The sequence below is a fragment of the Talaromyces rugulosus genome, chromosome II, assembly GCF_013368755.1.
Source record: "Talaromyces rugulosus chromosome II, complete sequence".
Taxonomy (NCBI): domain Eukaryota; kingdom Fungi; phylum Ascomycota; class Eurotiomycetes; order Eurotiales; family Trichocomaceae; genus Talaromyces; species Talaromyces rugulosus.
The window spans coordinates 4,948,874-4,972,978 of NC_049562.1; the positions used below are offsets into that span (position 1 = coordinate 4,948,874).

General features: G+C 46.5%; 7 protein-coding genes across 7 annotated transcripts; 3 read left to right on the top strand and 4 right to left on the bottom strand.

Annotated features, from left to right (window-relative positions):
• Positions 1 to 397: 397 nt before the first annotated feature.
• TRUGW13939_04171 (uncharacterized protein) lies at positions 398 to 5,698 on the bottom strand (the record flags this gene model as incomplete). The annotated part of the gene is made up of 3 exons (XM_035487348.1): positions 398 to 461; positions 521 to 5,506; positions 5,571 to 5,698. 3 exons carry the CDS (start codon positions 5,696 to 5,698, stop codon positions 398 to 400), a joined length of 5,178 nt encoding a protein of 1,725 aa, XP_035343241.1.
• A 612-nt stretch (positions 5,699 to 6,310) lies between these two features.
• Positions 6,311 to 10,858, top strand: TRUGW13939_04172 (uncharacterized protein; the record flags this gene model as incomplete). The annotated part of the gene is made up of 3 exons (XM_035487349.1): positions 6,311 to 6,476; positions 6,524 to 7,512; positions 7,571 to 10,858. The coding sequence occupies 3 exons, from the start codon at positions 6,311 to 6,313 to the stop codon at positions 10,856 to 10,858; spliced, it is 4,443 nt and encodes a 1,480-aa protein (XP_035343242.1).
• A 1,499-nt stretch (positions 10,859 to 12,357) lies between these two features.
• On the bottom strand, positions 12,358 to 13,812 carry TRUGW13939_04173 (uncharacterized protein; the record flags this gene model as incomplete). Its single annotated transcript, XM_035487350.1, has 7 exons — positions 12,358 to 12,444; positions 12,508 to 12,841; positions 12,896 to 13,105; positions 13,394 to 13,435; positions 13,490 to 13,576; positions 13,644 to 13,684; positions 13,786 to 13,812. The coding sequence occupies 7 exons, from the start codon at positions 13,810 to 13,812 to the stop codon at positions 12,358 to 12,360; spliced, it is 828 nt and encodes a 275-aa protein (XP_035343243.1).
• Positions 13,813 to 14,192: 380 nt separating this feature from the next.
• TRUGW13939_04174 (uncharacterized protein) lies at positions 14,193 to 16,263 on the top strand (the record flags this gene model as incomplete). Its single annotated transcript, XM_035487351.1, has 10 exons — positions 14,193 to 14,418; positions 14,473 to 14,501; positions 14,554 to 14,763; positions 14,829 to 14,922; positions 14,988 to 15,187; positions 15,246 to 15,569; positions 15,635 to 15,745; positions 15,803 to 15,963; positions 16,045 to 16,119; positions 16,176 to 16,263. 10 exons carry the CDS (start codon positions 14,193 to 14,195, stop codon positions 16,261 to 16,263), a joined length of 1,518 nt encoding a protein of 505 aa, XP_035343244.1.
• A 2,152-nt stretch (positions 16,264 to 18,415) lies between these two features.
• On the bottom strand, positions 18,416 to 18,948 carry TRUGW13939_04175 (uncharacterized protein; the record flags this gene model as incomplete). The annotated part of the gene is made up of 2 exons (XM_035487352.1): positions 18,416 to 18,715; positions 18,775 to 18,948. 2 exons carry the CDS (start codon positions 18,946 to 18,948, stop codon positions 18,416 to 18,418), a joined length of 474 nt encoding a protein of 157 aa, XP_035343245.1.
• Positions 18,949 to 19,234: 286 nt separating this feature from the next.
• On the top strand, positions 19,235 to 22,850 carry TRUGW13939_04176 (uncharacterized protein; the record flags this gene model as incomplete). Its single annotated transcript, XM_035487353.1, has 2 exons — positions 19,235 to 19,444; positions 19,497 to 22,850. 2 exons carry the CDS (start codon positions 19,235 to 19,237, stop codon positions 22,848 to 22,850), a joined length of 3,564 nt encoding a protein of 1,187 aa, XP_035343246.1.
• Positions 22,851 to 23,011: 161 nt separating this feature from the next.
• TRUGW13939_04177 (uncharacterized protein) lies at positions 23,012 to 23,635 on the bottom strand (the record flags this gene model as incomplete). The annotated part of the gene is made up of 1 exon (XM_035487354.1): positions 23,012 to 23,635. The coding sequence occupies one exon, from the start codon at positions 23,633 to 23,635 to the stop codon at positions 23,012 to 23,014; it is 624 nt and encodes a 207-aa protein (XP_035343247.1).
• Between the last annotated feature and the right edge of the window lie 470 nt (positions 23,636 to 24,105).

Here is a 24,105-nt window from a genome sequence, read left to right on the forward strand (position 1 = left end):
ATAACAATCTATATCAATTGCATCATACAAAATTTTTTTACGAGTCGTGTGTTTATTTATCAACATTGAACTACCAGTCGACGTGACATCACACGCCGAGGCTTCTCCATGTTCGATACTGATATAGATCGGCCCCACTATTATCGGGAAATTTACCTTGTTACGGCTAGCGTATTTCCGGCAAGTAGAGCCCTAGGTAAAGCTGCATGCACTATAAGTGTAGAGTTTATTTATAGTTGATAAAGAGCGTATCAATGTGCTATATTGATGAGACTGGGGCTGCTTTTTATTGTGACAAGCAAGCACAAGACTGTAGTATAATTTCTCTATCTCTAGTCTAGCAACTCCTGGCCTAAATGCCAGGTTCAGATCTTGGGTATCAAACAAGTTACAAACTTCATGACTGGCTTTCCAACAACTTCGCGGCAACTTTGGGGAAATATTGGGCAACAAAGCCTTCGCTGTAAAGAGACAGCCGTTAGTAGGTGAACTATATGTAAGAAAAGAACCAGAAACATACGTATAATAACTGTGATCCGAGCTGTGTGCTTCTACTAGATTGTGAGCCAGTTCGTGGCATAAAATAACCCACCAGTATACAAGAGCATCAGCTCTACCGCTAACAGGGTCCTGCAAAAGTCGAGCCTGATGTAGTTGTTTGAAGTAGAGGTAGTTGCAGAAGAGGCTGCCGCCGCGATTGAATGCGATTGTCTTCCCACCTGGATCATAGAATATGCTTAGACTCTCTAGCCGGAGAGAAAACACGCTAGCACATTCCACGAGAAGTTTCGCAAATGCATTGATGCCGGTGGAATTCTCAGACAGAAATGCAGACCGGTCTGGAACCGACTTCGCTTCGAGAAAGTGGATGCCGGATGGAAGAGTGGCAACAAATTCAAGATCGTGGCTGGGTCGCTCATCACAGTACGACTTGGTTTCATTTACCTCATCTGTAGCCGGACGACTGTAGACACCGGAAGCTCCATGTGGGCGACATGCTGAAATTGCTGACAAAAGATTATTCTGTAGTTGATGTGGGGAGGTCACACTCTTGGGTTCACTAGGCTTTTTGGTTGATTTTCGCGGATCATTCTCCGAATAAGGTGGCGGCGCCTTCGAATCATTAACTTTGTTCGGGGCCTCTTCTTGTGTCGATCGGGACCAGAAGATTGACTGGAAAGGATTCTGTGGCTGTTTGTTGTCGTCGAGACCAAAACGCTTTGTCAGATTGGAGAAAAGACTTCGCGGCTGCAGTTCCTGTTCGGGCATCCCTTGATCATCGCCACGAGGTTTGGGGTTTGATGGAGAATCCGGAAACAGTCCCGGCATCGCATGTCCAGAACTAGACTCTTCAGCTGTTTGTCGCTCCTGAGCTTCGCGCCATTCCGCTTCGCGTTCCTGAATGCGTTTCTTTTCTACTTCAATCTGTTTCTGTCGCTGGTCCTCTGCAATCTGAGCTTCCATCTGCCTCTTGCGAAGTATTCGTTCAACATTGTAGCCCCGTGCCCGAAGATCGTAAAGATCTGTCTTCAACAGCATCTCCAGAGTCAAAATCGAATGGAGTTTAGGACGAGAGAGGAGTATATGCACAAGGGCCTGACTGATTTCATACAAATCGTATTTACCAGGGGTGATCCACAGTGTATAGCCACTTCCTTGAGGCGTGATGATCGCATTCCGTTTCTGATTGTGAGATGCCCCGCTGTTTTTAAGAGAGCGCCGAAGGGAGATAGAATGAACAACCACTATGCCGAGATGTTTCTCAAGCCATTTCGTATCGTGTTTGATAGAATCGGGACTTTGTTCATGAAGAAAAAGCCTCGTTCTCTCATTAATAAGCTTTTGTAGCCTCGCTGCAGCTTTCTGGTCTGAGGACTTAGCTCCCCAGTTGGCACGCTCTTCTATAAGGGAGCTCAAAAACGGGGTTCCCAAAGCCGCATAGAATTTCTCCAGATTTTCTTCTTGAGGAGCAGCAAGAATATGCTCTTTAAAAAGGGTAAAGCTTTGGTAGTCGTCAACGATAACGGCATCTTTTGCGGCAGCCAATCGCCATTCCTTGATAGATTGTTCATCCTCTTCAAACGTATCATCCGCTTCGTCCAAATGTTCTTTTGACTGTGCCGCAGTAGAAGGCTGCGAAGGTAGTTCTTTGCTTGCCAACAAAAACGGGGAATTCATCATCTCACGGATAAGATCTTTTTGACGCTTCAGAGTGGAAAAGCTTTCCGCCAAGCTCCTTAGCAACTTCAAGTACTTTTCTGGGCTTTGGAATTTAGAAGAAATCCGTGCCGGTTCTTTGACTAGCATGCGAGCCACTTCAATTTTAGTAGGTTCCTGCTTCGATCCAACTGCTTGCAGGAAGAGATTCCCCATCTGCCCAAAATTTACGAAATCAAAAATGTCCCGGAAGTCTTCTCCGTCGCCAATATAACAGTTCTTAGGCGATATGTAGCTCATGGTGGCTTTCTTCTCGGTGGTTTGATCTGCAGAGATCGGGACGATCGGCGCTGCTTCAAGTCGATTTTTGTCCGCTGACTTCAATTCTGGGATTCTTATAGCCATGTAAGCAAATATACTTTTGGCCTCGTTTACTGTTTTCGGAGGATTGCGAATAATGTATTGCACACAATCAACAATTGGAGGATGCTCTTGTACACCAAACATAGCCGCGTGCGGATGGAGGTCGCGTCTCAGAATATCGAGCCCAAATAAGGAAGCACCTTCGTGAGTGAAACAGTCTTTGGGCGCACTCAATTTGTTAAGTCCATCAACGGGAAGAAAGCAGAGTGTGACCTTGGACATGTTGAGAGCAGTGTACTTGTTGGTGTGATATTCAGTGATAAAGTAAGACATCGACTTGGCCTGAAGTGCACTGTCGCCGCCTGCAGCTGCTTTGGCCATGATTTCGACGACTTCGATAGCAGAAGGATGACTCCTTAAACCGAGTGTTGATAGAAATTGCCCTTCTTTGCTATGAGAAGAGTATTTTCCAACCCACTCTATGACAGGGAGACCCAACTTTCGATGTGATTCTTTAGGCTCAAAAAGCTCGGAAATCTTGTATCGTGCTCGTCCAGAGGTCCCACTTTCAGCGTTTTCGGCAGTACAGATGTTCTTGTCCCTGAGTCTGTCTATATCCTTGGCTGGGATGTCGTCGCGCACAGACGCAAGATATTTGATCAAGTCGACATGACTCCATTTATGCTTTATGGTTCCATCTTTCTCAGTAGACTCGTCCTTATTGAGTAGTCGCTCAAAGATGACACCAAGCTCTACCGTTTTGCGGACACCAAGCGCAACAAGAAACTTTTCTTTCACCCCTTGAAGGCCAAAAACAACTGGCAAGTCATCAAACAACCGAACAGTTGGAAAATATGCTTCTTCCGGTCGTTTCATGCCATTCTTGACGGGAATTATTGTTTTTGGCTGCAAGATATTGATCACCGTTTGTTGACTGAGTGTGTCCCAGTGTTTAGACAGTACTGGCAAGACCTGTGCAGCAAACTGCGGGTTCTGTGTTAAATCCTTGTCCGCCGAGAGGACATTTCTGTTTCCAGAATTGTCCAGAAGCCATCTTAGCCAGGGCACTATTTGCAATTCGACCCAGCCAAGAGCCTCTAGCGCTCGTTTATCTAAGAGCCTAGTATACTTGAAAGGCATCACTGATGGCGGGACAGGCAAATCAGCTGGTATTCTAGACGGATTCAAGTAGCTGTCAATCCCTTCCAAAGCCAGCACACCGCCTGGGTGTCCATCAGAAGGTTCTTCATTGGCAATAGCCGACTTCAACAACGAGAGGGTTGTTCTCTTATCAAATTCCTCAGATACTGCACGCTTGCAAATCCAAGCCAGAAACTCTTTGAGTTGTGCTGAAGTCAAGGCACTGTTTTCGAGTTCTCGTTTGATATCTGACACTGTCACTTCAGTAACAAGACCAAAGTCTGTGAGCTTCTTGACGAATTCTTTTGAGTTCTCAACTAGTTCATCGGGAAGAGACGGAATGCCATCCATAAAACTGAGTTCCTTTGGTGCTATACGAACTTGATGAGTAGGCAAAACACCACGTGTAGACAAAATCTCGATGTACGCATTTTTGTTGCACATCCAGAAAGAATCTTCCAATGTCTGTCCCAGCGTTGCAGACGGTGTAGATTCTCGGAACACGAATTGGTTAGCAGTATGCACTGCTTCAGGAATAAAACTCGCGACGTCTGTTTTTCGAATTTTTGAGCCTCCTTGCGGAACAACCCTAAGTTTTATTGATGACATATCAGCTGTCCATGCAATCCTACACACAATGCCTGCTGCGCGAAGCATTTCGAGATTCCACACACTGATGTATCGAGTATTGAGGTCAATGCTTTCTCTTTCAACGGTAGGGATGACCGATGGTGCCGAAATATGAGCATTAAGACCTGTTGTCTGATGTGTAGGAAATCCTATGAAGACCCTTCCTGATTTTGACGGAAGCACCGAGGAGAGGACTTCTGATCGCTTCGAAGACGCATTCGCCGAGTACGAAGGCGTGAGTACTGCGATAGATGTACGTTTTGGTGGAGGTTTTCGAGTTGCTCGCTCTAATTCACTAGAAAGGGAGCTGCTTACAGACGTTTGGATGGACGCGGTATTGATATGCAAAAATACAGAGGCGTTGTGGATGACAGTCAAGTCCCCTTCTTCTTGATTTTCGGAAGTCTCCGTGTTTTGTTTATCCGACGAAGTATTTGTAGATCCAGTGAACTTGGAGAAGAATGACCGGAGGGTACTTGTGGTGTCTCGAATACCCTCCAAACTAGCCGAGAGAGTCGTTTGTGGACTCCATTCAATTCCTTTCATCCACGCAGCATCAACTTGAGCAACTTCTCTCATCACACTAGTTATTTTCATGAGGCCTTCGGGTGTCCTTGTCTCAATATCCCGAGGCAGAGAAACTTTCTCACTTGGCGCAGTCTTCTTCGTCAGTCTCAGCAAATTCCAACCGTCCAGCCATAAGTCGATGCCCTGTAAGCCGACGAAGGTCAAACTGGTGGCAAGAAATTTTGCCAATTCCATCAATGCAGGTACCGGAGACGAGTTGTTTCGATAGTCAAGCACAAACGTAGTATCCGGAGAGCTTTCGGCTTCCCCTAGCTTGAGTCGCCGCGTGAATAGTGAATTTCCCTTCCAGTAAAATGCCATAGCTTCGCTGCCGGAAGAGACAAATGGTTCCTCGCAGTCATCGAAGACGCTATAAAATCCAACACCAAATGCGCCGATTTTGGTCTCATCGGGGTTGCCGTCTGCAATCCGTTTCAGCCGGGCCCAATCCTTTTCGTTGAACGAATTCCCGTTGTTCGATATCAAGAGCCGACGAAGAGTATGGTGAGAGATTACATGCTTGAGCATAGTAGTTTGGTCTGCTGCGGCTGGTATAGGCACTGTTGTCGATGGTAACGTTTCGAACTTTACAGTCACTCGAGTAGCGGAAGCATCAGCTGCATTCTGGATCATCTCGCGGAGGACGGTCCTAGAATAGTATGCATTAGTATTAGTATTATGTAGTAAAAAGACAACACAGTAGAGTAACAAACCATTTTCCTGAATAGCGTGACAGCACCTTAGAAATCAAGCCACGGGTATCGACGGTCACAGCTTCTTCATCGTTGCTGGAGCCCATCGTCCGCGCCTTAAGCGCATTGAAGTCTATAGACTGCGCCATGACACAGTCTCACACTTTGAAATGAAATGCAATTTCCGTGATTTATTTTGTGTTCCTGAAGGGCATATAACCATGGAAGCGACGTGGCGACGAGACAGAAAACTGTCGCTGGCTGAGCATTGAGATGGTCAGATGGATGAAGGCAGAATCAAGCAGAACAGAAAATCAGTCACGGCACATAAATGCAAACGTCACCACTGGTTTGACACAGTGATAGAACAAACAGACGATTAGGCAGACGTTGCAGTACCACGGCCGACAGCAAGACGCCTTGGTTGTTGACAGTTGCGGCGCGGCTCGGACCAAACCTCGGAGATACTGTTTATCTTATCGCCTTATCGATATGAGAGCTTGGCAGTGGGCCGGCTTGATGCCTCAGGCAGCGATATCCGCTGGCCCACAGCTCGGTTTGTCTGTCTGTCTATTTACACCAGCACCCACGGCCGCCAGTCTCTCTTACTTCAGTCTCGAGGCCAGGCAGGGAGAGCCTCGTTGCGATCGCATATCTCCCATGGTCCCTCCATATGATTCCTAGCGACCAAAGATTTGTCGTGGAAACAGTCTGGTGCGCACAACGGACTGATTCCGCTCGCTGGCATCGCGCTCACCACCATGGGAGTTGACCCCCTCTCCCCTGTCGCGCCTGTGCGTTTGAATGCACTCTTGCTCCCAGTTGGCAGGATCAAGCGGTCTAGGTTTCTCAGTTTTGCCGCGAGATTGCAAGCTGAGAAGTATGTTCGCCTCGGCGATGTTAGCCCCGACACTCGCCCTAATCGGAGTACGTTGATCCTCTACGCAAGGCAAACCAGCAAGCTAACTTTACAGATATGTTCACGCCATTGGCATTTCCCAATGGAATAATATTATATAATATATCCTTCGCTGTACCGCCTACGTCTCATTTGGAGCTATTCCCCTTCGAAATCTTTCGAGAGCCATTGGTGATAATTGGTATTGCCGACGGTGCCGAACTACGCGGTGACAACACAAGTGAAAAGGAACCTCGTCAGAAAAGGGACAGCAATGGGGACTCAGCCCCTAGCCCCGGAGGTCTAGATGAACTTTTGCAAGAGCTAGAATGGATCAAGGAGCATAACTCCAGAGCTCTTGTCAGCCAGTTGCTCATCTTTGAGTATGAGGGCTTGGGTAAATTGATAAGCGGACCGGACGAGGTTACATGGGTACCAAATCCTCAATCATCGAGACCAACAACAATTAAAACTGTTCTATGCGACATTACTTCCACTCTGCTCGGAGAACTGGATGAGTTTGCGAAGCTCATGCAAAGTATTCCTGCCATTGATTCTCCAAAAGCTTCATCATGGGGCCCACGTCGAGGTCCAGAATTACGGCCGCGCCCTGTTGATAAGTTGGCACATAGGATGACCATGCCTGCCCAACTTCCTGCCTCCAATGGTGATTCAGAATCAGCGGCTAGCTCTGGTCGATCATCTCCAGCTCCTGGAGGCCATGATTCACCGACAACTTTTGACGAAATCACTCGATCCATACAAGTTTCAAATCGTTCCAATACCAGCGGAAAGCTAGTTTCCTCTAAGGAGACCAGTCGTGATCGAATGTCTGTTCAAGGGCTTACTGCTGCGGACCGTACCAAAAACAGAATCAAAGGCCGACTTAGTGTTGTAATAGGTACCCTCTATTTGCAATCTGGAAGATGGTCGGACGCCTTGAAAGAGCTCGTTGAAGCTGCCACAATGGCTCGAGCCGGTAGTGATTATATCTGGCATGGGAAGGCTCTTGAATCCATTCTTTTGTGTCTCCTGATGTTTGGCTGGGCAGGGATGGACTTTCAGGTTTGGGAATACATATTGCCACGTACATTTTTAGCCGAACTAACCCTCTGTTCTTTAGATCCCCCAAATTTGCTACCCTGTTGCAGAAAAATCCAGTTCCAAATCGTCTGCCAGTAATGTCCAGGATTCGTCAGCTTCCGGCCAGTCGGCTCCAGGGAATCGAGTCGTTTCTCTACAGAATTTGGCTAATCTTATACCCGATCTCTGCAACAATATCCTCAATTTGTATACCCGTGCATCAGTCATAACCGACGAACCTCTTCCAGCCTTGATTTTTTCCGAGACCGTTATACGTTTATCTCGTCTGCTTTCTGCAATCAAATTGAGGGACGGTAGTTTAGATGAAAATGCTCTGAGGCATATCGTCATAAATGAGTCTTTAGTGCCATTGCAACAGCCTGAGCGGCCACGAGGAGCACCAATATTGCGGAAGACCGAAATCGCCAATTTTTTGTTTCGTGCTCTACCTCTCGCGCCTGGTGCTGAGCTACCAACTACCGATGCAGTGCCAATTCTCGTCGGTATCGCTTCTGTTCTTTCGACTTTAGACCTCCCTAGGAAGAAGGCATTAGTTCTGAAAGAATTAGTGACGCTCATGGTTCCTGGGTTGGTGGAAGCCCGGAAAATTGGCGCCGCCGAGGTTGGCATACACCCGGCTGCAGGTCTGTCGTCTCTGAATGATACCGCGTTCGAAATCAACGCCCTAGACGCAGCCAGTGGGAGTATGGAGGAAAGCACACGCGCACTCTTAGCCATGATTGGGGAAACATATGGAATCCAACCATCTGTATATCAGGAACATAAAAAGAGCAAATCTTCATCAAGGCCTTCGTCGGCTAGAACTAATGATGCCATCGAAACGGATCATGATTCGATTGCATCTATTATCGACCGGTCTTTCCGCCATGTCATGCTAGATGGGTATGGCGACCTGAACCTAAAAATTGCTATCCTAAGATTATCCATCAATCTTTGTGAAGCGCTTCCTGATTTTGAAGGCGTCCTCCAATATACGGTTGAACTTCTGCAGACTATCCGAGGACACCTAATGCTTCCTGAGGTAGCTCGCTCGCCACCTGTTCTTACTCCGGACGAACAGTTGAGACTTCTCAACAATATAAAGCGAACTGTGGGTGCTGCACATACACTAGGCGCCGATCATCTCGAATCGGAGTACTGGGACGACTTTCTCGTTCGGGGAATCACCCTACTAGATGTCCCAGAATTCAAAAAGCCATTCCGCCGGTCACGAAGGGATTTGCATGTTGCGACTGCCTCGAAAGAGAAATCAACCAAAGACCCCTTCTTGTACAATCCATTTGCAAAGTTGGATAACAAGGCCTCTGATCCCTTGATGGTTGCCAAAGAATCAGCAACATTCAAAGTTACTCTTCAAAATCCTTATGAGTTTGACCTTGAGATCGAAAGCTTGCGCTTGCATAGCGATAATGGCCCTTTGAATGCTCAGGTATCGAATATTTTGATCCCTCCTCTATCTTTATTTGATGTCCTTGTTTCTGGCGTGGCCGACGAAGAGGGTACACTCAGTGTCACTGGCTGTAATGTGAAAGTCAGGAATTGTCGATCTCGGATGTTTCCGATATTCACGAAACTATGGCGACCTACTCGCGAAGCAAAACTAAAACGTACCGGCTTGGCAGCTAAACAACCTCCTACAGAACGACCTCAATCATGGAGCTCCACCATTTCCAGAGACGGGAAAGTCTTGGCTAAGCTGGGACCAGAAACTCATACCTGTGCAGTCAAAGTCATTTCCCAGCAGCCCTCAGTCGTCGTACATTCTACATCATTATCCCAGTCGGCGATGATGCTCTTAGAAGGCGAGTACAGATCTTTTGACATAACATTGCACAACGTTTCATCATGTGCCGCCGATTTCATCCTTTTCACGTTCCAAGATTCCACCACTCGTCAGCTACAGAGTGCCTTGAGCAATAAAGATCTCCTTCCAGCCGAGATCTATGAGCTTGACCTTCAGTTATCCTCAAAACCCTCGTTACAATGGATACGACATGGGAAAAATCCCAATGATGTCACTATTGAGGCGGGACAAATGGCAACTTTTACAGTTGAAATTTTTGGAAAACCCGGCTTACAAGATGCTATCGTCAAGATTGACTACTGTCGTCTAGGAAGTGCCACGAACGAAATACCTGAAACATTTTACACCCGGCAACTATGCATTCCAGTGACGGTGACAGTGAACGCAAGTGTTGAAATCTCACGTTGTGATATTGTCCCTATTCCAGGTGATATTGCTTTCTTCAATCAGCAGATAGAAGAAACTGCGTCATCGCCAACTGTTGATAAATCGTTTTCCTCGCCATTACTAGAAAACTACGCTTCTCAGATCACCACTACTCTTTCTCGCTTAGGGACAGATTCATACGGATCAGATCACTGTCTTGGAGTTCTCGACCTTCGTAATGCATGGCCGAGCCCCCTTTCTGTTTCTTTCGATGTTTTCCAAAAACCGCATTCGGGATTAGAAAATCCAGAGGATGCATCTGCCACTGTCACCGGAATTCTTCAGCCAGGACAAGTTTCCCGCTTCCTTCTGGTCCTTCCACGAATTTTCCTAGACAATCCTCACGCAGCTATTCCCACCCTGCACTCTACTGTACGAAGGCAATTCGTCGTCAGTGCAAACAAACTTACTTTTGAAGCCGAAGGAGCGACTAGAGAAGCATTTTGGTTCCGCGAGGAATTTCTGAAACGTGTCTTCGGGTCTTGGAAGGAAGAAACGACTGGTCGAGGAGGCAAGATCGACCTGCGCAGCATGAGATTTAATCCACGAATGGTAGATTCAATGCGCCTTGAAGACTTACAGATAACCTTTTCTTTGACTTCATCAAACGCGGATTCTTCCGTTAGCCAGGTGAAACCCTCAAAGTTTGTTGCTCAAACAAATGACTTTCTCAGTCTCACCGTTGAGATTCACAATCGATCTTCCCGGCCAATACACCCTTTGCTCCGGATACAGCCAGGACTTCATAATCAGCCGGGCACCATTGCACTAGATCTATCAAAACGGCTTGCCTGGACGGGCATGTTGCAACGAGCTCTCCCTGTATTACCCGGTGGTGAAAAGGTGTCTGCAACCTTGGGTGTTACGGCGCTGTGTCGTGGGGAATACGACTTTGGAGCTAGCGTTGAAGAAATACGACTCATGAAATCAGTGCCCGCACGTGCTAGCGCTGCCCATCCAGAAAGGCCGAACGATGTTGACGATTTGATTATACCTGACACATTCGGTGCAGATACCATCAGGAAAAGACAAATATGGCATGCAAGAGAACAGTGTATCCTTGCTGCGCATGATTGAAAATATTTGGTGTTCCGCATTGAATACCCTACTACTCACATTTTGCAAACTTAAGCTTCTTGAAATACCTATATTATTTGTGTAATTCTCCTCGATTCAGAGAGGAGCTTTGACGATTCCAACGCAGTGACGTTTCATATGTTGGAAGCACCAAGGTTTGTATATATTTTGGCTACTCAACATGTATCTACTTTCCATAATCTACAACGTTGAAAGATGAATACCGAACTACGTATCGATTGATACAAAAGGTCACAATAAGTACATATGTAGCATATACGTAAACGCGATGTGCAGCTGCCTTTGCTAGCTCAGCACCGCTCCTTCTTTAACGTAATATCACGTGAGATAAATAAGGCATTGCTCCAAGTATTTGCTGAGTAACCCTAGGCACTTTCTAAGCATGTCTAAGCAGCACTAAGCGCTCACTATTTCGCTCAATTCTCACCAGTAAGACACTGAGGGCGCTAATTTCACCAGGTACAATGGCCACCGATGAAATCGGCAAGATTTTTCTCTGAGGACTTTTACTCACGGCCATATCGGCTCAAACTCGATTCATCTAGGGAAAATGTCAATATAGGGCTATGACGAAGGGAAGAAAGCCTTAATATTATTTCTACTCGCTATCAGTAGAAGATAATACTTCTACTAGTTAAGCTAGAGAGCGAAGGCGCTAGTAGTGTGCTCTTAATAGATATCAAAAAAATAGATATACCAAAAAGGATAAATCTCTATAATGTTATATAAAGACAATTTAAAAGAAATATATACATATACTTTAGATCTTTATAAAGAGCATGGGGCATTGAGGCCCTGGAAGAGGGGGAACGAGAGGGGCGGCCCGCTATCGCAGGCAACGCCTAAACGTTGGTGGCCATAAGGAGGGGGTAGTTAGTGGCATAAGCCCCCGAATCGTCCTGCGCATATAAGCGGCTTGGGGCGAGGAAAGCGCTAGATACCCTGAAAGCCTGGATCCAATGTGGGGTAGAGGCACCAGCCTATAGGGGGCAGCCCCTATAAACTGGCCTAACCCACACGAATTTAAATGAAATGAATAGTACGTATACCAGATGGCGATCCATACAAGTCCCCACAGGGCAAGAGCGCCAAGGTGCCATGGACTAAAGAAGAGGATGCTAAGTTGAAACGGCTGAGGAAAAAAGGATGGACATTGTCGCAAATTAAAAAGGAATTTAAACATCGCACCGAGGGCGCAATCCAGATGCGATGCTATTCCAAAAACTGTTAAACATGTACTGATGTCGATTGAGATCGCCCGCCGTCCCCAGAATCGGGTCGTCAGGGTCGTAGAGGTGGTAACTTGCATATCCCCTTTGCTGGGAGAGGTCGGGGTAAACGAAGCCATCCATCCATTCACTGTATCAGTGCCATCATCACATTGAACTTGCGTTCTTAATCCTCAGACGGCTTCCGGCCCAAAACAACGGTGCTGCAATGCTCAGTATTTTACTTAACAAGGCATCTGGAAAGTGTACTCACTGTTCTTGATAAGCATGGATTTTCGGATCACGCAACCCTTGTCTCATCTTCATTAGATATAGTTCGACCTCGGCCCGACTCCACTATAAGGTTCATCAGCTCAATCTGGCCCCTATATATTTTTCAGCTGGCCAGTTAACGCATACTCCGAGAAGGTTTGTCAATAGCATCATGGACCATCCTTCAATTCCTTCCTCCCATTGCAGTCTGTTATATCGGCCCAGCTCTTTCAAATGACGGTCCTTGGCCCAAGACCCGATAGGAGCTTTGAAACGATGTTCAACGACGTTTGTGAATCCAGCGGCGATCATCTTGTCTTTTGCTTCATCGACAATTCTCAGTGTTTTCCCGAACGCGTCACCTGCCTCGAGAGAAACCTTTCCCCATGCTTCGAATATGGTTCCATCCGTACTACCATCGTCAGATTTGGGAACAACTGACTGCTCCACTTGCTCAATATAACCACCTGGTTTTAAATGTCTACCAAAAGTCTCATTTCTCAGCCCTGCAATCTTTTGATAGTGTCACACCTACCTAAGTGCCTGTTCGTAGAACTTTCCCCAGTCCGCAACACATCCATATAGGCCACGCACGTGGATGAAATCAAAATCATCGCGCGAATAAACCCACTCCTCACAACAGTCATCGATTTCAAATTGAACATTTGGCGGCACCAAACTTGGCTGAATTGGGGAGAGATCGGTACCGATTACCCTTGCAGAGGGATGCTGATCCGCAAAGTCACTATGCCATAAAATTAGGAAAGATAACCAAACTCAAAAATGGTTGGGGTTGAACATTGCCCATATGCCCGTTCCTGTTCCAATATCTAACACCTTCTATATCGAGTTTGAGAGCTCTCAGCTAAAAGCAATCAATTGGTTTGATAGTACTTACCTGAACATTCTCCGATATGGGTGCCAAGTATAACTTTCCGTGAAGCATGAGAGTGTATAAATGATGACTGGAGCTTCGGTGTTACTACTTGCGAAGCTACTGGTAACTTTACATCAATGTGTAGATGCATCTTACGTTAAATCAGTGTGCTCCATGGCCCGCTCGTCATTTGGACCCCTATCGAAATCTCAGTTGGTGCCACTTTTAACAGTTCTCTGTCGTATCCTATACCAATACGCGCCGCAGTGATATGCATGGTATCGGCGCCCATTCTCATAATGGTAATTCATGATACTACTGCGAAGTGAGGTCAATTCCCTATCCAAGAAGAAGACATATGGGTTAGTAAATTAGCCCAGATTGAAACATAGAGGTCTGAGCATACGAATCGACATTTTCGCCGTAGGCCGAATCCGATTCTGAATCCTGGTGATTGTTTAGGCATAGTTCTAGTTCAAAAGATTCCAGGTCTCGTGATATCCCCAACAGTTCCTAAGGATGCTAGAACCATTGCTGGTAAAACTTACCACCGAGATATGGGTATAATCAGCCATGGTTGGTGGCCACTATATCCCCAGCAATAAAGAATACTTGAAAGAGACATTTTTGGGCACGACAATGGCGCTTATATGGTAGCGCCAACAGACCCATGGCACGGCCCGCCGCGGAATCCACGAAGGCTTTCCGCAGCAAATCATTTTATTCAGATTCCCAAAGTCATCCACAGATGCACCAGCGCAGCAGTGTGAATCAAATTACGCAGCTGCATGCTAATGACTAGATGGCCACCCTCACCGCCTGGTAACACTACTGCGCATTTGTATAGTCCTTTCCCACTCCCTTCGAATATCGACGGTTATTGTCGCGTTCAAATAAACTGATACATCAGATACAGCTGGATTGGTGGCCAATAAGTAATCCACACACACACAACATGCCTAGTATCGACGAGCTCCACACCGGGAATCTTTTGTGGCTGGTTGCAGCTGGATATGTTGGTTACATCATTTATCACTTGCTCTATAATCTCTTTTGGCATCCATTGGCTTCCTTTCCTGGTCCTACCATTGCAGCAGTTACGCCTCTTTACAAGGCGTATATCGACCTTGTCGCCAAATCGTCTTTCGTGCATACTCTTGAGAAGTTGCATGCGCAATACGGTAAGAAACTGTCAATCGCTTGGCGAAATCGATTCTGCTGACACATAGTTGTAGGCGACATCGTTCGTGTTGGTCCTAACGAGGTATTCTCTGATCCCGAAATACACGGCTCATGGACTGAAATGGATGCAACAGATCCACTTTAGTTCGCCCTCAGCGTACCTGGAAATCTACAATGCATATAACAAATGGGACAAAGAAAAAAGCTTATATCACAGTTTCGGCGAGGATCGTTCATCATTTGGCTTTCTGACATACAATGAGGCCAAGGAAAGAAGAGATGTATTATTAAAGTTGTTTTCGAAAAAGGCAATCGCAGATGTTCAGGGGCTTGTTTTAGAAAAGGTAATTCGGCTTTTCGAAGCATCCGTCCCTAACTATCTCCCTCATCTTAAGTAACATGATGCAAGGTGACAAAGTTGTGTGATTCGTTCGAAAACCTGGGCTCCAAACCCGCAGATCTTTTTTACGCATATCGATGCATGGCTGTCGATGTTATTACCTGTGATTTTCCCCCTGTTCGCTGATTCACAAGGATACAGCTCTCTAACAAAACATTTGGAGAGAAGATCTATGTTTTGGGAACGATATCGACGCTATTGGTGCACCTGACTACGAGGCACCAATAGTAAAGGCCATGGATTCGTCTCTCCCAGTCTTCATTGGCTTTAAACACTCGTCCCTCTTAAAAGGGTCAATTATGAATTGTCCTCCGAGATTGTCCAAGATCGTCAGCCCAGCTACTTCGGGACTTGTGGACTTGCAACAGGTTTGTTTTTGTGAATCGACGAGCCAATTTTGCTACGGTTTATTGACATCCTCTCCAGCTCCTTAAAGGTCAAATAAACGATTTGACCAAAGATCCCAAAAATTTACAGAATCTACCACACTCAACAACTATATACCACCAGCTGCTTCGTCCAGATGCATACCGTAGCGGCACTGTTCCCAGCGTAGGAAGTCTCTACGAGGAATCCCAAGCTCTGCTGTTCGGGGGTGCCGATACAACCGGAGCAACGCTTATGCATGGATCTTTCTATATATTGACGTTGCCAACAGTATATGCAAAGTTGAAAGCAGAGCTATTGCGTGCTTGGCCTGTTTTAAATGTTATTCCCAGCCTATCCGAGTTGGAAAAGCTCCCGTATTTGGTAATACTCTCTTCCCAGCCAATCTTTTATGGCATTTCAATATGTTAATCTCTCTTGATTCATAGACCGCTGTTATCAAAGAATCTCTCAGGATGAGCCCTGGTGTTGCGTCGCCGCTTCCACGTGTGGTGCCATCTTCAGGTGCAACTATACACAAGACTTTCATCCCTGGTGATGTAAGATAGAAAAAAGCCACTTAGCACTCCAAATAGCTGATTATTTAACCTTTCTAGGTCGTCGTTGAAATGAGTAGTCACTTTGTACACCGCAACGAAACTATATTCCCCAATCCAGATGAGTTCATTCCCGACAGATGGCTCGAATCTAAGGTAAATGATCTCGACAAATGGCTTGTTGCATTTTCAAAAGGTCCGCGAAGATGTCTTGGTTCAAAGTAAGTTATGCAATATCGCTAATTAAACTTTGGCTCGGTTTGGACAATGAGATCATCTAATCTTTTGCCCACCTTTTGCAGCCTTGCTTGGGCAGAGCTTTATCTCTGTTTTGCGCACGTTTTCCGAAAGTTTACGGTTGAGATTGGCCCTTCTAGGTATGTCCTTATGTGAAAGTCAGTTTACATGAGGTATCTAACATTTGGTTCCATAGTCCCAAAAAGCTTGAATGGCGCGATTGTTTCTTGCCGGAGTACCGTGGACCCCATCTGAAAGCAATATTGACCAAAGCAGCGGCTTGATTCATTTCTTACAGTATGCAGAAAAGTGAATGGAGTACAGATCAAACTTTTTCTGGGAAGCTCTGGTGAAAATTCTCTGTAACTGGTAATATAATTGATCTAGTCTTAGTTTGGGAGAGATATTGACATCACACTTTTAATCACTTCAAGGTTATTCAACGATTTCTCTGCAAAGGAGAACAACTAGGAATTGCAAGCAACAAACACAGATAGATTGACTATAAGCAGTCAATATCGAGTTTGCGATCCAAACTGTGTTATATGAACTCTAAATTAGCACAAAAAAATTCTCAAATTATTCAAGTCATGCCACCCTAATGATAATCTGAGTGTTTAATAGCGGACAGCCTGATTCAAAGGTCCAAAAAACAGTCATATGTAACTGTTGAAAATTTTACAGTGCCTGGTCAGTTTATCGTGAGTTTATGGTATGAGATCATAAAATAGGCTCGTACCCTGAGAGTGTGTCCTCAGCCAAAGCCGGACCACGCCATATAATCGCTTGCTACCCATACGGCCTAGATGCCAATCACCATTATCAATAACTACAATTTATATCAGACTTTACTGAATGGTCAACACAAAGCAACAACCCCTCCAAAGTGGCGGTCGTCCTGCGGAAATACAAGATGGATGTTACTCTGATGATCCCGAGGATAGTTCGGACAGCGAGTTTGAGAGAATCTGTGAGAACCCGCTCGGTTGTATACAAGATTAGCGTGTATTCCGAGTAAATTCTAGCCTCGGTGTTGATGAGCTTGACGAGACCTAGTGGATATCATTATTGAAGTTTAAGGCGTTTTTTTTTTCTTTTTCTGGCATCCATCACCTTCCTTTAAGGCAGTGAGTGGATACAAAGGCAAAGGAGCTATTAATTGTTACAGTTTCCTATAAACGAATCTTAATTTCACTCTTCACCTGGCGCAATCCTTAATCTTTTAAGTTTATTCCGTAGGTGACAGAATCTGGGTCATTAGGGTTAGGGTGGGAGACATTACGGTCGTGCTCAATCTGTGCCGAGTATCGATCTAATAGTACAAATATAACACTATAATAAGAAATAACAATAAAATAACTAATAGATTTAAGTCAAACAAAGAAGGTAAGGTCGGATAATAGTATCGATCTCCAGATAGAACTTCCATGATGCATTCACGGCAATTAACTTCAAAAGACTATGATTAGAAGCCAGGGTATTTTTCGGATAGCAATGTGATACCCCATGTGACTCGCATCGTATGTTGCAGCCAGTCACTTTGCCGGTGGATCTTCAACCTAACCAACCTGATATAGGATCGGCTTTCTGTGTTCCAACCGGAATTGCTCACAGGTGTATTTATTCACTGTCTTTTCTCCGTTTTCACCATTGCCAAGGTCCACCCATTCAATAATGTTAAATATTGAAATATCTCACAAAGTGTGGTCGTGACTAGTCTGCTATGAAAGTGAGAACGATAATCACCATTTGATTAAATTAAAACATTGAATATCACAGTAATTTATTTGAATAAACCTTTTATATTTAAATCAGGTCGATTAGCATACTACAAAAGACTTTACAGGGTAAACAGAGTTCTATCCGAATATCGTACTTGAAATACATGAATAGGAAGTTTGTCCAATTTAGCATCACTTTTAACCGCGTTGAGATCCAGTATCATTTACCATTTTGCACTATCATTTTGCACTGTACTTATCAATATTCGCAGGGACGTGTATCCAATCTAAACCATTAGCAAATTTTGAGTTCAGATCTTCAGAGAAGAAAAAATTATACAGTATCATATATCTGCCTTGTGGATTTCTAAGCACATCATCCGCCCTGAATCTGAGAAAAATGCGAACAGGTTGACTTGGCCAGGTATAGCTGCGGGTTTATTTAGTCAAATTCCGCATTAACGCTTCGTCGTTAATAATCCGTTCCGTCCCCTCTGTCTCTTGCCAATTCTTTTGATATGGCCAAGACGTCTTTGGAACCCGGACAACATTGAGCTTTGCTGCTTCTATTGTGCAGCGCTCTGACATCATGGTCCGGATATAATCTTCATCAAGTTCTCACATCAAAGTCGTCAATGTTCATGCCTCGTAGGCTTCAGTAGCTCATGCCCTCGAAGCTAGTCCAACGCTTCGTTTTGCGGGTATCAACATTCGTTCAGATACATTGCAGGACAAGTTCCACAAGAGCAAAAAATGTATCCCTATCAGTTTGGGATCTATCAAGGCCTAGTCCCACAACGAGAACCCTCTTCTCGTTGGGAGTCTTGGTCGCAATGGCACTGGCAATCTGACGCGCGAGTAGTTGGTTGGTAATCTCATGTCCATGGGCGTACCCACCCAAAAGAGACGTGGCAGTCAAGTTAGACAAAGGTAGAAGACTGTCATCTTCGTTTCCGTTTGTAAAAGTATGAGACCCTTCTGTTCCTGGGTTCTGGTTCTCAAGAGGCACATGCAGCTGCAGGAAACTCTCTTAGCTCTTGGTTACCCTATTGTCTGACTTATAAGAAGACGCACCCAGTGAGCTAATCTACCATGTTGAGAAATGGTAACTAGAATTCTATCGCTGAAACCAATCACTTGTACGTCCGTCAGAACACCATTGATCGTGCCAGCTGCTTGTCTGGTGTTTGCGGGGAACGGGAGGTTGAGGACCTCGTGCAGGCCATTCAAGTCGAGGGCGGCTGCCATTGCACGTTGCTGAAGTGTTTTCTAGAAGAAGATCTGTATGTTCCTGTGGAAAATGGGCGACTTTGGATATCAAGTACTGTGTTCTTGTACAGTCAACAACGCCAGAGGAAAGTGTGGAGGGACCAAGGCAGTCTTGAAGGCGGTGAGAGAAATGTCTCCACCCGCCATGCAGATTCCCCGGCAAAATTTTTATCGACTCTCGCGACCCACCAAAAAGTTTTGAGATGCGATCGCTACCTCAATAAACATCCTTGGCTCTCCTCATTCGGGCGAACTCGACGTTGATATGCCGGCTTTCAAGCCTCGAGATCGCAAACACAGGCGTAGGCCGCAAGATGGCAAGGCAGCTGCCATCCCGGCCGACACAAATGCCGCCGAAATCGTGCCCGCCTCCAAGGCGGAAAAAGAGGCCAAGCGACAGCAGCTGAGAGATCAGCTACGGGACCAGCAGCCCAAAATGTCTTCCAAGAAGAAGAAGCGACTGGATAAATATATTGTGAGGCTTCCCTATGGACAACACATTCTATACAATCCACTAACTGGAGCAGGAAACCAAATTGAGAAAAGACGAAAACTTGGAATTGATGAAAAAGCTGGCCCTGGCGAAGGTCGACCTCTCCGAATTTCGAAGTATAAAAAATTTGAGCAAAAAAGAAAAAGGTCATACCGACATCACAATTGCTACACCGCAGGCAGCAGAAGCAGGTCTTTCGGGCGATGAATCTGACGAGTTGGAGACTGGTTTGAGTGAGAGAAACGCCGCAGCGCCTGACATCGTGGAACCCATCGCTCCGGTGCAGGTTGGAAGTGGTTTGAAACGGCCTCTTGAACTCGGGGAAGACGGATTCCCAGTTCTTAAGAAGAGAAAGAGGACGCGCAAGGCTAAGCCAGTGATCAAAGAGCTTCCTTGGGAAGGCTTTGACTCTGGTAACGAGGAAGCAGAAGAGGATGAGGACGACGAGTCTGATCCCGAGGATGCATCTGAAGATATCACTTCACAAAGTGAGAGTGAACATAGCACTAGCGACGAGGATGGCGAGGATGACGAGGAAGAAGATGATGACGATGACTCGGACCAAGATGACGATGAAGGAGAAGCAACTAGCCTCCGCACCAGGAATTCTGCATTCAAGTCATGGGCCACAAACAGAATCAACGAAGCTGTGGGGTTTAAACCTAGCGCCGACCAGCCCCTTTCAGAACAACACGCATTGTCTGCCAAATTAGTGGTGAAAGAAGGCAAGGTTCCTAGGAATACCGTGTACGAAGAAGAGCCACTTCCCCGAGAGCTCCAACCCACCACAGGAGACCCGAACCGCAAGGCATTTAGTGTCCAGGTAGATCGACCAGAAGAAATCCAAGAAGCCCGACTGAAGCTCCCCGTGGTAGGCGAAGAACAAAAAATCATGGAAGCTATTTACAACAACTCATCCATTGTCATTTGGGGAGCGACTGGAAGTGGTAAAACAACACAGCTGCCACAATTCCTCTTCGAAGCTGGCTACGGTCACCCGGACAGCCCAAATCCAGGTATGATAGCCGTCACTCAACCGCGACGAGTTGCAGCGGTGAGCATGTCGAAGCGTGTGGGCGACGAGTTGGGACAGTATTCCAACCGAGTATCCTACCAAATCCGGTTTGATACCAATGTCTCCAGCAGCACTGCAATCAAATTCATGACTGATGGTATTTTGCTACGCGAAATCGCAAAGGATTTTTCTTTGAGTAAATACTCGGTAATCATCATCGATGAAGCCCACGAACGGAGTGTCAATACGGATATTCTGATAGGCATGGCCAGTCGTATCGTTGATCTCCGGGAATCCATGCGCAAAGAAGATCCTTCGGTCAAGCCGTTGAAACTGGTGATCATGTCGGCTACTTTGCGAATATCCGATTTCACCCAGAATGCACATCTTTTCCGACATGGTGTCCCACCACTAGTACAAGCAGAAGGCCGACAATACCCTGTCACCACACATTTTGCCCGACGCACTCATCGAGACTATGTTGAAGAGGCATTCCGCAAGGTATCGAGAGGACACCGCAAACTCCCAGCTGGGGGCATGCTTGTCTTCCTCACTGGCCAGAATGAGATTAAACAGCTATCTAAGCGCCTAAAGCAAGCCTTCAAACCAACACAACGCGGTGAGGACTTTCAAGGGAAACTGAAACTATCAGCGGCAGATGCTCCACTCGAAACCGAGGACATTGAGCTGGGCGACCCAGATACCGGGCACCAAGGCGAGGACGATGAAAGCGATATTGATATCGTTGGTTTGGATGATGAGGATGAGGATGACCAAGATTTCGATCTAGGCGAGGAAAGCATGGCATCTACTACGCGTGTCCATGTGCTGCCGTTATATTCCCAACTGCCCACGAAAGAGCAGTTGAAAGTCTTCGAGTCCCCTCCAGAAGGATCACGACTAATAGTCTTGGCTACAAACGTTGCTGAAACTAGTTTGACTATCCCGGGCATCAAGTATGTTTTCGACTGCGGACGGTCAAAGGAAAAACAATACGACCTTTCCACAGGTGTCCAGACGTTCCAGATTGGCTGGATAAGCAAAGCCAGTGCAAGCCAGAGAGCTGGTCGTGCTGGTCGAACAGGTCCCGGGCACTGTTACAGAATGTACTCAAGTGCAATCTACGAGGCAGATTTTGCCGACCATACAGAGCCTGAAATCCTCAGGACGCCGATTGAAGGGGTTGTCCTACAAATGAAGAGCATGGGTCTGCACAATGTCATCAACTTTCCATTCCCTACTCCTCCAAGTCGACAGGGCTTGACAAAGGCAGAAAAGCTTCTTAGGAACCTCGGGGCGCTCAAGCCTGACGGTCAAGTCACCGACTTGGGGAATAAATTATCGGCCTATCCGCTGTCACCCAGGTATAGCAAGATGCTTCAAATCGGCCACCAACACGGTTGCATGCCATATGTGATTGCATTGGTATCGGCGCTTGCTGTGGGCGATCTCTTTGTCCAAGACAGTCAGGTCGATATGACAGTGTCGGCAGCCAAAACGGACAAGGATTTAGTGTACACAAACGCAGACAGATTAGAGGATACCGCTCGAGAGCAGCGTCGCAAAGACTTCTTCCGGGCCCGGCGTCTACTCAGCAAGCACGACGATACCTCTGACGCCCTGAGATATTTATCTGCCATCTGCGCATACGCGTATGCATCTGAGGAAGAGTCCTTCTGCGAGCAAATGTTCCTTCGTGCAAAGGGGCTCAAAGAAGCCTCGCAACTCCGGAGCCAACTCACAGACATTGTACGCACCAATAACCCTGGACTTCTCGGCTCATACGAGGCTCGCCTCGCGGAGCCGGCGGTGAAACAGATCAAAGCCCTAAAGCAAATCGTCACCGCTGGGTTTATTGACAATGTCGCAATCAGGGCTGATATGTCACCCGAGCCTCCAGAAATGCAGCGCAAACCTCGAGGCGCCACCGAAGTCCCTTACTATACCCTTTTCCGAGCTCACGAGGGCCGGGCAGAAGAAATCGATGAGAAAGCAGTGTATATACATCCATCATCGATTCTCGCACACCTAACGCCCAAGGAGATGCCGCAGTATCTAGTTTATTCGCATCTTCAGCAATCAACTGGCTCTCAGGCGTCGGAAAATACCGTGCCCAAGGTTCGAATGTTCCCCTTAGCTGCGCCAAGTGGACTGCAGCTGTCGGCTCTGGCACACGGAACACCGCTGTTGGAATACGGTAAGCCGGTTGGCAAGGTCGAGGCTCTAGGAAGCATCCCTCAGCGTCGCCAGTGCTTTGTTGTTCCTTCGCTGGTTGGAGAGCCGGGTAGCACAGGATGGCCACTGCCAGCGAAAAAAGTTGTACAGATCAAGGATCCGAAAGAGGGCTGGATTGTGGAAAAGTTCCTTACATGATGACTTTACTGGTCATTGGTATATATATCTTATGATTCAAAAATAATAGATGACACCTGTATACGCCTCCAAAGTAAACGCCCTAAGCCCTATTTTTACACCGTTGCAATTATCGTAACGCATCGTAGAGTCCCCGTCCCCAATATATCTCCCAATTATTTTCAGGGGCGATATCTATCAGAATCAGGCGCCCGGTTTCTTCGTTCCCTGTCACCATCTCTTGTCCGGTCTTCCTTGTCTTTTGTCTCTGAAGACGACGGCCTCTCCCAATCCTCCTTGATTCCCAGTGCCTTTCGAAGTCTCTCACTTTCCTGCAATTTTGCCTCGGCCTGCTCATGCACCTGATAGCTTTTAAACTGCCGTCTCTCCCTGGGCCCTGAATCCGGCTTTGCGCGTCGTCGATCTCCTCCTTTGCGTCCATTGTCACCGCCTTCTTCCATCTCCTTAACGAGCTTCTGCCGCAACACCTCGCATTTCTCATCAATCTCCTCCTCAGTCAAGGGTGTTTGCTTCTTCTCCTCGAGCTCCTCATTCTCTTCTTCAAGTCTCTCCCGCTCCTCGAGCACCTTGACTTCGATAGCGCGTCGTCGATCGTGCTCGAGAATCTGCTTATCCGGCTGCCGCTGCTTGAACCCAGAACCCGGCCTGTCCGCATTCGCAGAGGTGACTGGTGGATACGGGGCGCCGAAGCCTGCGGCGCGAGGTTTGAGGAATGCGCTGTTGCGTTGCACGTAGCCTGAAGTTCCGCTGCCGCGAGGGGTGGAAAGGCCGACGTTGGAAGACATGATCTTTTCTTGTTTTTGTTTTTTTTGTTTGGATGAGAGAATAAAGTGCGGAGAGCCGCTGCGTAGGCTCGCCTGAAATATGGCTTGGTGTTCGCAGTCGATAGTAGAAAAATCCAAAGGTACGGCTTTCAAGCTCGTCCGCAATTAATTATCAGTACCGGACATATTTCATAGTGGGGCAGACGCACGTGATCTAGCAACATTTGAAGACAACAGCTTCACCAGTTGACAAGACAATCGCAGAAGCAGTATGTAGAATTTGTGATTTACTATTATTAATATTTACAGAGTACACCGAGGAAAGAGCAAAGAATAATCGATCAATTAAGTATCTATAAGAATAAAGCGATCACATCTTTTGTTATTGTCTCTAACATATCCGTGTGCCCCTTGCCCCCTGTCAAATTTCCAGTCGTCAAGCAAAGCGCCCATGCAATATTCCCGAGTCAATCCGCCGAAATCTGATGATA